This window comes from Lactuca virosa, chromosome 5 (genome assembly GCF_052849685.1).
Source record: "Lactuca virosa cultivar CGN04683 chromosome 5, Lactuca_virosa_CGN04683_v6, whole genome shotgun sequence".
In the NCBI taxonomy this organism is placed as follows: domain Eukaryota; kingdom Viridiplantae; phylum Streptophyta; class Magnoliopsida; order Asterales; family Asteraceae; genus Lactuca; species Lactuca virosa.
Window position 1 is genome coordinate 413,735,580 of NC_136430.1, and position 16,585 is coordinate 413,752,164.

Genomic DNA, 16,585 nt, shown 5'->3' on the forward strand with positions numbered 1-16,585 from the left:
TGAAATTTCTAACACTGATAGCAATAAATCAGCACACTAATAGCAATAAATCAGCACACTAATAGCAAGAAATCAGGATTCAATCTCCAAATTTGAATCAGCCTTTCGTCGACTTCCTTTCCCAGACGCCCCTTTGTTCATCGTCTTCATCTTTTCTCTCTCGGCAACTCAATCATGACACTACATATACGTATCCCCCATCGACTGTAATACAGGCGTAAGTACCTATTTCTTGAACCCTAATCTTCAATTTGGTGACAACAAAGCTTCCATCTTCATATTTGTCTACAATATATGTCTATGATTTTAGGTTTCAATATGAGTGTTCGAACAATAATACGAGATTTAAAGGAGAACTGCCCTACCTCATAGATGACAGGTAATTTGTTTAAAAATACATTTGAAATATCTTAAATATTATGAAGTTTCAGTCTTCTCATTTAATCAATTTAACAATTCTATAAACAAAAGAAAGCAATCCGAGGATCAACAGCAAATGCAGTTTTTGCATACTCAATCCATTTGTTAGAGTTAATTTTTGGCCTATAAGAATCTTATTTTGACGTATGTCGTTCTAAAATAATATTATTAATCAATGCATTGGGATCTGATTTTTGATATTCAAACAAAGCAGGTTTCGTTTAAACAATAGTGTTGTCGGTTACTTAGCTTTAACTGTTGTGATTTTTGCTCGAAATGTTAAACACAACAAGAAAATTGCTCTTTGGAAAGAACAAATTTGCTCAAATCACGGATATATAAAGCGAAAAAAACAATTCATATTTTCTTTTCTTTTTTACACTTTTACAAGAACACTATAATTTGTTTCTAACAAAAGACAAGTATAATTCCTTAAAAAGGTATCAACACGGCCATTCAAGCAGCATACACTGTTGCTCTTCTGTATTCATCCTAACAGTTTCTTTTTTGCTCTAAATTGTAACCAGGCTGAGCTAGAAGTCAAGTTCTGGCATCGATTTCTGCAATTTCGGCACAATATGTTCAAGAGTCAGAACTTGTAATTAATGGAACTTTACCAATATCACATACGGATGCAAATTACATTTGTGCTACTATCGATTGGTGTCCTGATGACAAGTGTAACTACAATCATTGCCCATGGGGATCGTCATCTGCTCTAAATCTGGTAAACACATCACACACTTTTCCATATATGTAACACAAAGTAAATGAAAATAATTTTTTTTGGTGGTATCATATTTTCAGGATTTATCTAATCCGATTCTTACAAAAGCAGTCCAAGGTTTGGTGGTATCATATTTTCAGGGTATCAAATACATTCATGGGAATTTGGTACTTCATTCATCTCAAATCCTTAAATTTGTTTTTATTTATATATGATATGTACATTCATATTCTTTATTGGTGTAGGAAATGAGTTGAGTGGTAATGGTGTTGGTGCCATGGTCCATGCTGAACAGTATGGGAACGATTTAATTGAACTCAGGGGTATAATTGACAATCTATACAGACGAATCCAGCCAAAACCACTGCTTGTAGCCCCTGGATGGTTCTTTGATAAAGAATGGTTTGCACTTTGCAAAGCTTCTTAAGGAAACAGGTTCACAAATTGTCAATGTCATGACACTCCATATGTCGTTCATTAAGCTATCCACTAAATGCCACCACATCTCTACTTCCATGGTCTCTCATCTGTTTCACAATAAATTATCTTTTTCTTTTCTTTTTTTTGTTGTTGTTGTGCAGACAATTGTTCTTTGCCAAGTAGAAAAAGTTAAAGAAGACATGTTCAATAAGCTATACGGTTCCATAAGGTTAGCTCTTCTATTTGCAACAAGTTGTATTGAGACTAAGACTCGTATCAATATGAGAAATTTTCCGTTCATTCCCTCACCTAAATATGGTGGATAGATGTCAGTGGGTTAAAAGTACAATTTTTGAAAAAGATACGAGAAATGCTCTTACTAAATAACATCACATCCCTAATCCATTTTGGTGCTACTCTCTCAAAATAAAGCATTGCTTCATTAGAGAAACAAGTTATATCTGATTACAGTACTAAAAAGAGAAATCCAAATCCTTTTGAGTATGCCCTCGAGTTATACTGCAATATCTTTTCTCTTTTTGGAATTTGATGTTTTAGCCGAAGCGATGAGGATAATTTGTCCAAGATGCATTAGCAGAAGCGAGTCTACACACGAGTTGTGTACTACGATTTCATCTCAATGCAAGTTCTACCCAAAGCCAACAAATAGTTGTTGTTTCTTACTGATTAAGGTATGCATGTATTTTGATTCGTTTAACACATCTTCAAGATTTATATTTATTATGGATATGATTCTGATGCACGTATTATTTTTATCTGATTGCATTAGTGATTCAAGATCATGTCATTGGTAGAGATTTAGAATATCTTTTCAATTTCATCTAAAGTCGATTAATTGGTATATAATTTCATAACTTTGCTCGACCTTCTTGATTGCTCTAAAGTATTTGTACCGGTGAAATTTTGAATCTTAATGTATTATTTCTTGATGTTGTGAAGGTGTTTGGGGCTTACAAAAAGTGATCTTATCTCTTGAGGTGTCTTGTTGAAGATGTCACCACCACTTGAAGCATCAATCATCCTTCGATCTTTTTCATTCATACCCTCATAAAATTGTTGAAGAAGTAGTTGTTCGGGTATATTGTGTTGAGGACAACTTGTACATAAGTTGTTGAATCGCTCCCAAAAATCATGAAAAGTCTCATTCTCCCCTTGACGAATCCCCAAAATGTCACTTCTTTGGCTTGAAATTCGGGAGGTGAGATAGAACTTGCTATTGAAGGCTTTGAGTAACTCTTCCCATGTGTGAATAGATCCCGGTGGTAAGTTGAATAACCACTCTCTAGCTTTATCTTCCAAGGTGAGTGGGAAGGCGGTTAGCTTGAAATCATCCAATGTCACATTTTCGGGCAACATGCTAACACATATCATATGAAAGGACTTCAAATGCCTTTGAGGATCTTCTCTATCCAAACCATGGAACTTGGTGAGTTGATGTATGAAACTTGACTTCAATTCAATCCCTCGGCGGTTTGCGGGATAAACAATACCAAGAGGTGTGTGAGTAACATCCATCTCCATCATTTGTCGAAGTGTCAACTCTTGAGGGGGATTGGGTGGATTGGGGTAATTGGGAGTTTGTTGCAAGTAATTAGGATGTTGTTGGTAAGGTGGGTATGGGTATTGTTGGGGATTGTAGATTGGTGGTGGATAAGGTTGGTAGTTAGGGTATTGGTTGTAAGGAGGTTGTTGTTGGGGGTACATTGGGTTTTGGTACATTGGAGGGTGTTGGTAATTGGGTTGATTAGGATAATGTACTTGTTGAACTTGAAAAACATTGTTTTGAGGTTGGTTGTTTTGGTGGAATTGTTGGTTTGGTGGTTGTGGTGGTTGATAATTAGGTTGGTTTTGAGGAAGGGCTTGATTCCAAGGTGGCATATCAATGAGAGGCTCTTGTTGTTGTTGTCTTGGTTGTTGGGGTGGGGTATTGGCATCTTGATTGTTTGGGTTGGGATTGTGAGGTGGAGTGTGATTCATGGCTATGTAGTTTTCAAACGGAATGTCTTCAAAGGAATGACCAACAATTAGAGAACTCGGCTCGGTGTCGGTATCACTTGAAGTATGAACTTGATCTTCTATGTTGATTAGTGGAGAAAAGGAAGAAGCTTGAACGAGTTGTTGTTGCTTTGCTTGTTTGGCTAACTTTTTCAACCTTTTTGCTTCTTTTTCAATTTCCGGATTGTAGAGTAGTTCACCGGTTCTTGTAGACCTAGGCATAAACAATCAAATAACAATAACCAACTTCCCCGGCAACGGCGCCAAAACTTGATGGGAAATGTCAAGTCCACCAAGCAAATTACACCATTTGTTTGCAAATAAAACGTAATATAATGGTAAAAAGGGGTATCGATCCTCGGGGAAATGGTTGTATTCAATCACCAATGCAATCTAAAAGAACTATAGTAAATAAACTAACTAACTACAATTAAACTAAAAAAGGGGGGGGGGGGGTGTTATGATTGCTTGAAAACTAAAAGACTTGAATAACTAAAAACTTGCAATTAAGCAAGATAGTGAGATGCTCACAAAGTGGAGAGAGTTGGTTAACTAAGGCAATTCAACACAATGAACATTTGTGTGCTTATCATTAGGATTCAACATGAAGCTTATCATTCATCCCAAATTGGTTATAGCAATCATGAAGCATGATATGCCAAGATTCCTCTTAGGTAGTATGGAGGTTGGGGAAGCCCACAACACACCCTCTTAATCAAGATCAAGGGTTTAATTGAAGCAATTGAACCCAAGAAGTTAATTAGCCTTAAGAAAGAAGGAATCCCCAATTCCTAGAGGATGTCAATGCTTACACATCCATAAAGGAGCTATGATTCATAAACTAGAGATGATTTTTACCATCATAAAGCCCTTGTTCTAAGTTAATTCAATGATTCAATGCAAAACCAAAGAAATAAACTAACAATAGCTCATTCAAGTGCCAAGCTCATGATCAAAGCATTAAACAAGCATAAGAAATATGATCTAGAACCATAAACATAAGATAATTGATAATCTAGCATGAATCCTTCAAAAACCCACAAACATTCAAAGGTTTTAACCAAAGTTAACCAATATAAAGAGTTTAGCCACTCATGGCAATAGAACAACAATCACAAAAGTCTAATTGCATAAAGAAGCTACCAAAAATCTTGCAAAGATGAAGAGAAATGAGTATTGAGCTTCAAAAATCGCCTCCTACAAGTCTCCAATGGTGTAAAATCGAAGTTATGGCTGCCAGATCTGATCCCCCAAGGTTATGGTGAGCTAAATGACCAAAATGCCCAAACTGGGCAGTTGCGCGGGTACCCGCGCGACGAAAATTCCACCTGCGCAAATGTTGTTGTTATGCTATTGGTCCTTCATTCCACCACTCCACCCTTCCACTACCAAAGATTCCTTTGGTCCCCTCCATATCCATGTAATTCAAATCAGCCAATCATCTTTTATCTTCAAATGTGGATGCTCCAAACCCAAAATTAATTATCCATGATCCATCTTCACAAGCCCACTTTATCCAAGCCTTTATCTTTTTAAGCCCAAATCTCCTTTGGTGGATCCGCCAAGCCCAATAGCGCCTCGAGAGCCCACAAGTCTGTCTTCACTCTAATCCACAATCGCAATAAGCTCCAAAACCCTGCAAAATTCCTCATGCAACATAAAAAGCACCCGGTACGATCCATACTAAAGAAAATAAAGAATATACAATGCAATACTAATAAAAAGAGCTAAAAATCTAAAATAAACTAATAAAAATAAGGAAATAAAATAAGCTATCAGTTGCACCACGAGTTCACGTGGTGCAACTCAATCATGAACGACATCAATTACTTTACATTGAATTACGCATTTGATTATCAACCAACAGGTGACGTGAGTATTTAATGAGATATCTGTTTTCCGTATTAAATGCGAGATAAGAACTTGCAGAAACTAATAGCCAAAGTTTTGTATATAAGGCCAACTGTGATCGGCCATATTTTTCACAAAAACTCCTAAACTGTCTCTTCTATATCAGTGGTTGAAGGGCTGTGGCATTAAATACATAAGAGATCGATGGCTCTATCTGGAAAGTTAATTGGTTATGTAGAGATCAGTAAGAAGGGAGATGTATTCCATGATCTCTTCAGGCACAACCCCCATGAGATAGTTGCAATAGCCCCTAATAAGGTTCATGACTGTGAACTGCATGATGGTGAAAGGGGAGCCGTTGGATCTGTCATCTCTTGGCACTACACTCATGGTACTTCATACACCAAATCCTAGTTCTGGTTATTTCATTGATTTGGATAGTACATAATGCATCATGGATCATTAGTTCATAACTATATATGACATACTGACTAACGATAATTTGTTTTGCATTGATCTTTGCATGAAAAATATTAAGAGGGAAAAAGAAAAATTTGTAAACAGATAATTGAAGCAGTGAATGAGAAAAACCACATGGCTGTGTTTAAGGTAATCGGAGGAGATTTAGTGGAGGAGCTATACAAGAGCTTTACAATCATATTGCATGTTGAACAAAAGGGTGATGGACAGGTGGCTACTTGGACCTTTGAGTTTGAGAAGCCTGATGTGAGTGTACCATATCCAACTTCTCTGATGGACTACCTTTGTGATCTGGTCAAGGATTTGGATGCCCATGGCAGCACTAATTAAGTAGTTCTGCAACTTCTACTTCTACTTCTACATTAATTAATAAAAGAAGGAAATTAATGAAGGGAGGTTCTCTTTTTAGTCTCTGAATGCATGTATGTGTGTTTCTTCATTTGAATGAAAGAATAAATTGCTGCGTACGTATACCTAGATGGTGAATAAGGAGAGAAACATGCCCGGCGGTGTAGTATTTTATACAAGAATCTCTTTGAAGTAATGTGATATTGTGATGTATTTATGTATCAGTATTCTCGTTTCCCAATAATTTGTGTTGTGAGAAACTGTCTTTGGATTTCCAGTTAAAACAAATTATTCATAATTTGTCTATATATGATCAATCTAGACAAATAATATAGAGAAAACAACAATAATAAATTAACATACTAAAATAGCCTTAAGCTCATAAGAAACCAGTAAGTTGCAATATAAAAATGCAGGACTACAAAAACTAAACATTATGCAACACGCATGAGACATAAGTCAAACAAATTATTACATATAATTATTTAACTAGGCACTAAAAAAAATACTAAACATTATGCAATATGGCACATAACTCAAACAAATTAATATATATCATTATTTAATTAGACCAAGTCTCTGTTAATATCACGATAAAACACATGTTTACGCAACTAATCGTTGTCTCATCGGAAATATTATCTTCCTCGTATATATTTACGATGTCACTTCTCAATTCCATCTTGTTTTGCTGCTTGACAAACATAAATTCTACATGTTTTGTATCTTTATGATTTAAAATTATTTCGTAAGATTATATTTAATTGATGTTATGAAAAAACCCCGTCTATATTCCAAAGATAGAATCCTCATGTAGCATACCACCACCGGGAATATATGGATGAACTTAATTAATTAATCCAAACAATATATCAATCGGTTCATCAACTCAAAAATATTGGTACACATCTTTGATGAAATTGATTTATATTTAGAAAGAAATTGAAAAGTCATTAAAGTTTCAAATGCATCTGATGAAAGAAAAAATGTGTTTTTTATAGTATACTGTCATTTCGATTTAATTTAACCATTTAATGTTATATTTAAATTAAACAATTAAGCGTTTTATACAAATTATTAAAATGTGTGATTTTAAAATGACAATGGTTTAATAATTATTAGAAAGAAAATTTAAAAGTAATGGGAGTTTAAAATTTATGTGATGAAAGAAAAAAATATATCTTTTATAGTTGTGGTAAAAGAAAAAAAAAAGGAAATCTACAAAAAAAAAATCTCTATATTTCGGTTATATTGACAAAAATGTTACTCTTGATTTTTTTTCTTGCAATTTAACCATTAAAACCCGTAAAGGTCTAGAGCATTTTCCTTTGTGGCAAGAATGTATAATATACTGGGATTGTGAGTGACATTATATATTTAAGGTTATAGATAATAAATTATTATACAAAATTGCAACCTTAAAAACAAGAAAAAATGGTTACATTATTGTGTTATACGTTTACAAAGTGTTGTCTTAAAAATATTAAGTAAGTTTATCAAACTATTAATGCTGTATAAAGCAACCAAAAATTTGTATTTCAAGCCAACGTTGTTGGCAACATTTTCCACAGACTCATCAACTCTATCTTGTAAACAAGTGGCTTAGGGTTGTGACATTAATTTGAGAGATGACTCTATGTGGAAAGTTAATTGGTCATGTTGAGGTCAGTAAGAAGGAGGATATCTGCAACCTCATTAGGTACAACCCGAACGAGATAGTTGTGATATCCCCTGATAAGGGTCATGGTTGTGATCTGCATGATGGTGATAGGGGGGTCGTTGGATCTGTCATCTCTTGGCACTACACTCATGGTATGTAATAGGGCAAACCCTAATCATGCTCTTTATCCATTTGTACATGTTTAATAATTTTTGTAGAATCTGGTGTCTTTATGGTTTGAAAATTGGATAGAAAATCATAAATAGTTGTCTAGTTCAAAACTATAATATATATCACTACCAGAAGGGACCCTAATTTTTTATTGACATAATAGATCGTCGATAATCACGGAATGAATACCTAGTACTCTAGTAGTGGTCGACAAACCAGTGACAAAAACATAAACCCTAACTTTGGCGATGGATCAAAGACGGAAATCAATAGGAATAAAAATGTTAAATTTGTTCAACCACTTTCCTTCAATAAATAAGTTAAACTTGGTCAAAGTACTTATCCGTCGGTCGGTAAAACAGTCTGCTGGTAATTCGTCGGTACTTTTCTTTCCGATCGTCAGTAAAACAGTTAGTTATGGATTTCCGTCTGAAACGACACATAATTGTGTTCAAGGTAATCGGAGGAGATCTAGTGGATGAGTTATTCGAGACCTTTACAACCATACTAAATGTTGACAAAAAAGGTGATAAAGAGGTGGCTACTTGGACGTTTGAGTTTGAGAAGCCTGACACAAGTGTACCATATCCAACTTCCCTGATGGACTACCTTTGTGATCTGATCAAGGACTTGGATACCTATAGCAGCACTAAGTAGTGATGTAACTTCGACTTAAAGAAGAAAACGTAAGGAAGTTAAGTGTCAGTCGATATGAATGTGTTTTTCTCCGATTGAAATAATAAACCACGTCGCTTGTGAGTAAGGAGTAAGAAATGGGTGGTGCTACTGGCGTAAACATGAATCTTTTTTGTAAGTAATGTAATGTATGATGTATATATGTATAATTATTCTTGTTTCCAAATGATTTGTGTTGTTTGAAACTGTCTTTAGATTTCCAAAACAAATAATTCATTATTGTCTTGTGTGGTAAGTCAACTATGCAGGTTCGGTTATATTTAGGTAATTTATTTTAACAAGTTATAGGATTGGTTTATGTGGTTTGTCACATAAGCTAATCCTTCTATTTTTCTGGATTTATTTTCTATGTGTGGTCATCAAAACCTAAAATCAAGAAACATAGATCTTGAAGAAACCATTCACCACCATTCTCTATCACTCGATTTGAATAAAAAATCCTAACCTAAAAATAGATCCAAACAGAAAACGAAGATCAAAATCAAAATGAGTAGAGTATAATCAATGGCGGCGGATTTCAGTGGCGGTTATGCGGGGGGAGGAGATCAGTGGTGGTTCGGTATGTAGGCGTCCGACAATAAAATCTCTTTCCTAGATCGGAGATTCTATCAACGATAACGGATAATCTCCCTTTTTTATATTGATTCTATTCTTTATTATCCTGTTGTATTTTCCTTTTTTATCTTCTCATTATTTGTATTTATATGCCCTGTAATCTTTTGTAAAATATATGAAAAGAATTGGGGTCATACGTCTTATATCGTATCAACCAAATAAAAGATCCTTCTTCTAAAACAAAAATCCTAACTACGCCTCTTTTTTTTTCTACTGGTTTTTCTGTCCATGTTCTCGATCTCCATGGCAACAGAACATGATATCCCTATGAATACTCTTCTTCATATGCTTACTATTAAGCTCTCCTCCTCAAACTATTTAGTATGGAGAAATCAGATTTATCCTCTTCTCTCTCATCAAAAACTTCTAAGCCACATCGATGGAGAATAAGGAGAAGAATGGAAGGGTGGGCGAAGTAATTTGGTGGATGGAGAGTAAGGAGAAGAATGGAAGGGTGGGCGAAGTAGTGTCGGTTACTTTGGAGGAAGCCATTATAGTTCAGGTTCAGACTTCCATGTTTGTCGGACTTCAAAACAACACCAAACCTCACCTTCATCGCTATCTTTGCCACTATTTGTACCTTATGTTTCTCTGCCCCTCTCTCCATCTCTTCAAGAAAATCACCAAATTCCATTAACCACCATCTCCTTCGGCATCACCACTTTCTATTCGAGTTGCCACCTTATACCTTCTTTTTCTCTCATTTTCATATGCAAGACATTCATAATCCAATATCAGGTAAACCCTTATTTTTTGAACTCCAGAACTGAGTTGGAACTTTGTTCCATATTTAAAACTTTTTATTTGTGTTCTTCCTCTAAGCTGAAACTCTTTGTTTTGTTTTGTTTTGTTTTGTTTTTCTATTTTACATCTAGACACTACAAGAAATTTAGGTGTTTACCCACACATGTTATGTGTGGCTAGAAGACCTCTATGTGTTGGTAGTTGTCTTTAGCTATACCTAAATTAAGTGTCACTATATGTTGGCTCATGCCTGTATATATAGATCATTACCTACACATTCGTTATGTGTGAGTATAGAGCAAGTTATACCTACACATACATGTGTGGCTAAAACTAGTAAGTATGTGTAAGTAGAAGTACTAGAAATTGTTTGAGTTGTCAACGATGTGGCCGATGACATGTCAAATTATGTGGCACGCCCATACAAAGTGTTAGTGACACGTGTCATTCGATATGTGTGGATAATAATTGTTATATGTGTAGGTAAAGATAAGATATATGCAATATACAAAACAAAATAAATAAAATATAAAAGTTAACAACATAAATTATTATTGCTTTTAATAAGGAGTTGACGGTAAAAAAAACTTCTTTTGGAATGGAAATACATTAATCTTTGTTACAAATATTACATCAACAAAAGTTATCTCTAAGGGGGTGTTTGGCTTAGCTTTTGAGAGACCAAAAGTCTTTTTAGGAAAAGATCAATGGTAAAAGATGTTTGGCAAAAGACTTTTAAAAGCTATTTTTGGATTTTGGATAGAAGGAAAATCAACTTTTTGGAAAAGTCGGGAAAACCTGACTTTTTGCAACTTTTCCAAAAATGACTTTTGGCCTTTGAAAAGCTAAGCCAAACACCCCCTAAGATTTCATGAAATTGAAGACCATATACCTAACACAACCATTGTATATAGATAAGATTTTCCTACTTTTTTTCTTTGTTGTGTGCAAATATTACTACACTTGACTTGAGCATCACCAACATTTGGACGAAATTGTTGACGTTGATGTGGTTGGTTAGAGTAATAGTCAACTTTAGTCACAAAGAAGCGAAGATGCATCAGATTCGAGCGACTGTGGTGCACTCCTATAGCAACAAGAGGACCAGAGGCTTTAAGTAGTTTATCCATTTCAATGCGAAACTCTTTTCACACATGACCGATCTTATGATACTTGTCAATTGCATCTTAAAACATACAATTAACACTTGGTCACTAGCTTTCCTCTTCGTGGCCAGAACCATGACATCTTCATTTCCCTATATTAATGATGACCAGTTTGTAAATGAAAAGGACTGTAAAGTCAAAATAGTTGACATTATGTTGACATACCTGGTGGTTTGAAAAGAAGAATACATAGAATGTTTGTAATAAGTCGGCTTTCTTGGGTGAGGAGACCATGACACTTGTTTAGAAATGAAACATCCCAACTAGCACCTAACGACTTTTGCTACATTGAGATATACTAACAAATAACATAAGCAAATCACATGGAAAATTATTACAATTAATAAAACTTATATATAAGGTGGTAAAAACAGCCTTGCACATACTCTTGATTAAAGCCATTGACTTCCTCTTCAAAGCTCTCTAAGCTTGTAAATATGAAAGTTTATCCTGTCAATATGAAAGTAAACGGAAAAGAAAAGGAGAAATTCAATCTTACATAAACCAAAAAAGTAATAGTGTAACATAATAACATGAAATATTGCACCATCTGTGAGAACAAACACTAAAGAACATGATATTTCAATCAATTACAAATCAAGCAATTTGCATATCATCACCACGTCAACCTCCATTTCCACCTACAAACAACAATACATTTCAACCCAATTACAAATAAATACAATTTTTCAGTAATAATAAAAGCCTACGCAACTTTTCATACCAATATCAATACAAATCAAAGCATTTAAAAAATTCTAGACAGAAAGAAGATAAATGTAGGGCGGTCAATGGCAAAAGAAAATAAAGTGCAGAAACAACAAAGCGAGGGTTCAAGAGTACCTAGACGAGATCACTAAGAAAGCGCCGTCAAGAAAAAAAGACGACGTTATTGGTCGAAAACAGTGTCAACACTGACAGTCGGAAAAACGATGGCAACAAGATAACGCGAGTTAATAATTTCAATTGTTTCGGCAGGGGATTTAGTGTGGGGAAAAATAGGTAATTGCTAAAACGCAAATCGTGAAGCTGTAGAACGGTGAGCGACGAAGGAGTGTTACGAGATGAGCGGGATTTAGGTTTTTTTTGGCCAATATACATTTAACGGTAGGGGAAAACACAGTTTAAATTATTTGGGGAGAATGGGCTTTTGCCGCTTTGGGGGAGAATGGCCGGATAATTCGCTGATAATTCATTGCCAATTTCCTCCACGTCTTGATCGGTGATCTTATATCCTTTTTGTTAATTTATTTCTTATTTTTTTAAATCAATTTACACGTCGTTTTTTCATTTCAAAAATAGAAAACTTTTACTTACAAATTTAATTAGCAACTATTATTTGTAACTACTAGTTATAATTATCTACGCATATATTATGGTTTTATATATGTGTAGGAAATTAACTTACCATGTCATTTTTTGATTAGAAGTTATGTAATACATTTAAATACACATTTATAGATTAAGATTACGTGTTGGGAAAACATAATATTTACTTACACATATGTTTATTTTTAAATATGTGTAGGCAATTACCTACACATTACAAAAAAGATATACTATGTGTAGGTAATTTAACATACAATCGACTATCAAACTTGGAGGCAAATTTCCTTCTAATTACATTGTGTTACTAAAAATAATTATCCACACATATTAAATGTAGATGTTCTTAAAAAATATTATTGAGATTTACCCACACATAAAAAAATATGTGTAGGTATCTACCTACATTTAATATGTGTAGGTAATTTATGTGTGGGTAAATACCCTAATTTCTTGTAGTGAGATCAATGGGAATTGGAACAACAAAGGTACTCTTGAACTATCTTTTACTAAATAAAACAATTCGATTTGCTTCCTAATTTTGTTTTAACAGAATGTGTCATTCTATACCCATCGATTTTAACCTAAAGTTCTTGAGTATTCACTATCGACACATATGAAGCTATTTAACCTTCACCTTCATCTGTAGTTGGTGATATATTTGATTTGTTTATGTTTTCTCTTATCAATTATATCACTTTTTGATGTTTAATTCACTTTTATATCTCTTCTCACCTTCACTATACTCACAAGAGTTCAAAATTTCCAAGTATTGTGGTTGTGTCTATGTATATGATCACACACACACATATATATATATATATATATATATATATATATATATATATATATGGTTGTGAGTGTGTGTAACTATGGTTATGTGTGACTGCATGTACTTTAACATATGTATGTATGTTGGAAATAGTGTCCAAGGTCATAACTATTGTTAATATTTGGGTTACCCTTAAAACCTAATTGAGCAATTAAAACACAAAAATAATTTAGGAGAAATTAGTTTATTAATTTGTTATCGTATGATAAATTAATTAGAAATTAAATTGTAACTAATTAGAAGTTAATTAATTGGAGGGACTGGATGTTAATTAATTAAAATGTTTAATTAATAGAAACAATTCAAGGGCGAATTCAGCAAAAAGATGGCTACTTTGGCATTAAACAATTGGAAGCCTATAAATCAGGAGCTAGAGATCAAACCCTAGATGTTCGAAACCCTAGCTAAATTTTGGCCTCCCCTTGCTCTCCCTAAGGTTGACGAAAACTAAACCCTTATAGTATTTGTGGGTTTGGCTTTTTCATCTCCCCTCTCCTAGGGTTTGTCACTTTTCTCAATTGGAGTTCTTAGGTGCAATTCGATTAGAGGGGTTCTACTTTTCGATCATTGGCATCTACGCAATATTGCAACAACAAGATCACAAGCTAGAAGATCTTTGGCCAATGAAGAGGTATGTGTTTCTTATTTATTTAGTAGTTGCAACAAGAGTATGAATATTTCACCAGAAAATTGTTATATGCTTCCGCTACTATATGTTCTTAGATAATATCAATGTATTAGTTCGTAGTTATTTTCACTATTAGGTCCAATTTGATTTGTGTAAAATCTTGTTTGCATGTTATGGTTTTCGAAAACTAGGGTTTAAAAGGTGGGAAATTATTGTTTTTGTTTTCTATGGTTATTTTGATTACTTGTGCCCTAGGCTAGGGTTTAATGGCCATGACCTTGAACCTAGTAATGGAAAGTAGGGTTTATTAGAAAAAAGTGTTGCATCGTGAAATGTGCTACATTAGACGTTGTCATATGAGTCAGATCCTAATGCAACGTTTTCTGAAGAAAAAAAAGGTTGCATCAGCAGACCCTAATGCAACATTTTCTAAAAAAAACGTTACATCAAATTCTGAATAGGCAACACTTTTGTAACCCTCACTTGTTTGGCAAGTTTCCTAGCTTGTTTTGCAAGAAACGCAAATATGAAGATTTTCAAATATTGGATATACCTCTTTTATTTGAAATATTATTTATAATAGTTTATAAATTTGAATAGCAGTTTATATTAATTATTAACATTGCGTCCTCACATGATTAATTTGAATTAATAAACACAAAATTTTAAATGGTTTAAATTTTGCCGATATATATATATATATATATATATATATATATATATATATATATATATATATATATATATATATATATATATATTAAAATGATATCTATATGTATAAGCTCTATACAACATTGTGTCCTAACATGTTTAAATACATTGTCACTCTTACAACGACTATGCTCACCAACTGTAATGCTAACAAGACAGGTTTAAGAGGTTGTTTTTGATAATGAGGTCGGATTTTAAAAGTTAAATTCTTACCACCCGCCGTGTTTTTATGTTTTGAGTGAAGTTATGAAAATGGTTTGATATTTTTGATATGATGATATTTTAGGTTAAAAGTATTAACTTAAAGTATTAACAATGAATCCCATTTTAAATATAAAAAAGTTTATTTTGTATTTATCCATTTATTTTTGTTTATTTTTGAGTTATTTATTTATTAATTATATTTTAAAAAAAGTTTGTCCACTTTTTTCATCTACCACATAAACTTAAGCCAAACAAATCCATCAATCTATTCATCACCTGAAAAAATATATATACTTGGATGAATTTCTATAAACAAATCAGGGCCAAATGGGTCATTTTGACAATAAAAGGCTCACCAACGGCTATATGACTGTTTGGCGAAAAAAAATCAAAAAAATTACTTTCCAATGTCTATGCTTGTGATTCATTTCGCAATCCGGTTTCACCTAAACCGGTTCCAACGCTTGAGTTACTAATCTGATTCAAAACCACCGGTTCGGTTCTAAACTGAAATGTTTCATACATGATAGGGTTCCGTTTTAAATCCTCTGTATTATGTGGACATTGTTAATTGACTAACTAGAAAGGTTACCCCCGCGACGCGGGGGCCAGAAGCTTTCAATGTTGTTTGCGAATCGATAAATATGACAGACGTAGAAAGTGCAAGGATGAAAAGCCCGGACTTTGCCCCTGACTGTTTTTTTCATGTTTTTATGAAAAAATATAAAAGTTTTGACTGCAAGGACCAGAAGTGTCAAAATGGCTAAAGAATTAAAGGGGTAGGAATTAGCAACTTTTTAGAAAAGGGATCAAAGTTGTCAAACCGTTAAAGTTTTGTGGCCAAACTTTAAAGATTAAAAGGTTCCTAAAAAGTGTAAAAATATTGATTGTAAGGACGAAAAGTGTCAAAATGGTTAAAGAATGAGGAGCAAAGTTGCCAAAAAACATCAAGTTTTTATGAAAAAATGTAAAAGTTTTGACTGCAATGACCAGAAGTGTCAAAATGGCTAAAGAATTAAAGGGGTAGGAATTTGCAACTTTTTAGATAAGGGATTAAAGTTGTCAAACCGTTAAAGTTTTGTGGCCAAACTTTAAATATTAAAAGGTTCCTAAAAAGTGTAAAAATATTGGTTGCAAGGATCAAAAATGTCAAAATGGTTAAAGAATGAGGAGCAAAGTTGCCAAAAAACATCCAAATTTATTATTCCTAACTTTGAAGCCCAATAATAATACACGGACCAATTCTGCCAAAAAAATGACAAGTTTACTATTCATTTTCTTCTTAACTTTAATATATATATATATATATATATATATATATATATATATATATATATATATATATATATATATATATATAATTGGTTCATCTTTACACGATGGGCTGAATATGGTCGCATATTTAATTAATAGTGACATTGATTGTGGTGTGGTGTGACTGTCGTGTATAAATAATGCTGATCGTGGGTTACTTTCAAAGAGTGGGCCGATAATAAATTGGTTGAAAGTTTTGACCCTGCTGGACAATGTATTAAATACGTAGATAATGATGATTGTGGATTAGTCT

The 16,585-nt window shown here is 33.6% G+C and overlaps 2 protein-coding genes and 1 long non-coding RNA gene across 5 annotated transcripts; all 3 read left to right on the plus strand.

Moving 5' to 3' along the window:
* Positions 1-924: 924 nt before the first annotated feature.
* On the plus strand, positions 925-4,527 carry LOC145111987 (uncharacterized). 3 transcript variants are annotated; one of them, XR_013710410.1, is made up of 7 exons: positions 925-1,147; positions 1,228-1,314; positions 1,393-1,582; positions 1,729-1,796; positions 2,126-2,259; positions 2,358-2,426; positions 2,528-4,527. It is a non-coding gene; the product is annotated as an uncharacterized LOC145111987 (long non-coding RNA). The 3 variants fall into 3 exon arrangements; XR_013710409.1 differs by having other exon boundaries at positions 1,393-1,796; XR_013710408.1 differs by having other exon boundaries at positions 1,393-2,259.
* Positions 4,528-4,719: 192 nt separating this feature from the next.
* Positions 4,720-6,506, plus strand: LOC145111985 (kirola-like). Its single transcript, XM_079048209.1, has 2 exons — positions 4,720-5,825; positions 5,973-6,506. The coding sequence occupies exons 1-2, from the start codon at positions 5,639-5,641 to the stop codon at positions 6,242-6,244; spliced, it is 459 nt and encodes a 152-aa protein (XP_078904335.1). The 5' UTR covers positions 4,720-5,638; the 3' UTR covers positions 6,245-6,506.
* A 1,384-nt stretch (positions 6,507-7,890) lies between these two features.
* LOC145112474 (kirola-like) lies at positions 7,891-8,771 on the plus strand. The gene is given in 2 exon segments (XM_079048636.1): positions 7,891-8,116; positions 8,497-8,771. Coding segments are annotated over 2 exon segments (480 nt in total). The 3' UTR covers positions 8,751-8,771.
* Positions 8,772-16,585: the final 7,814 nt, after the last annotated feature.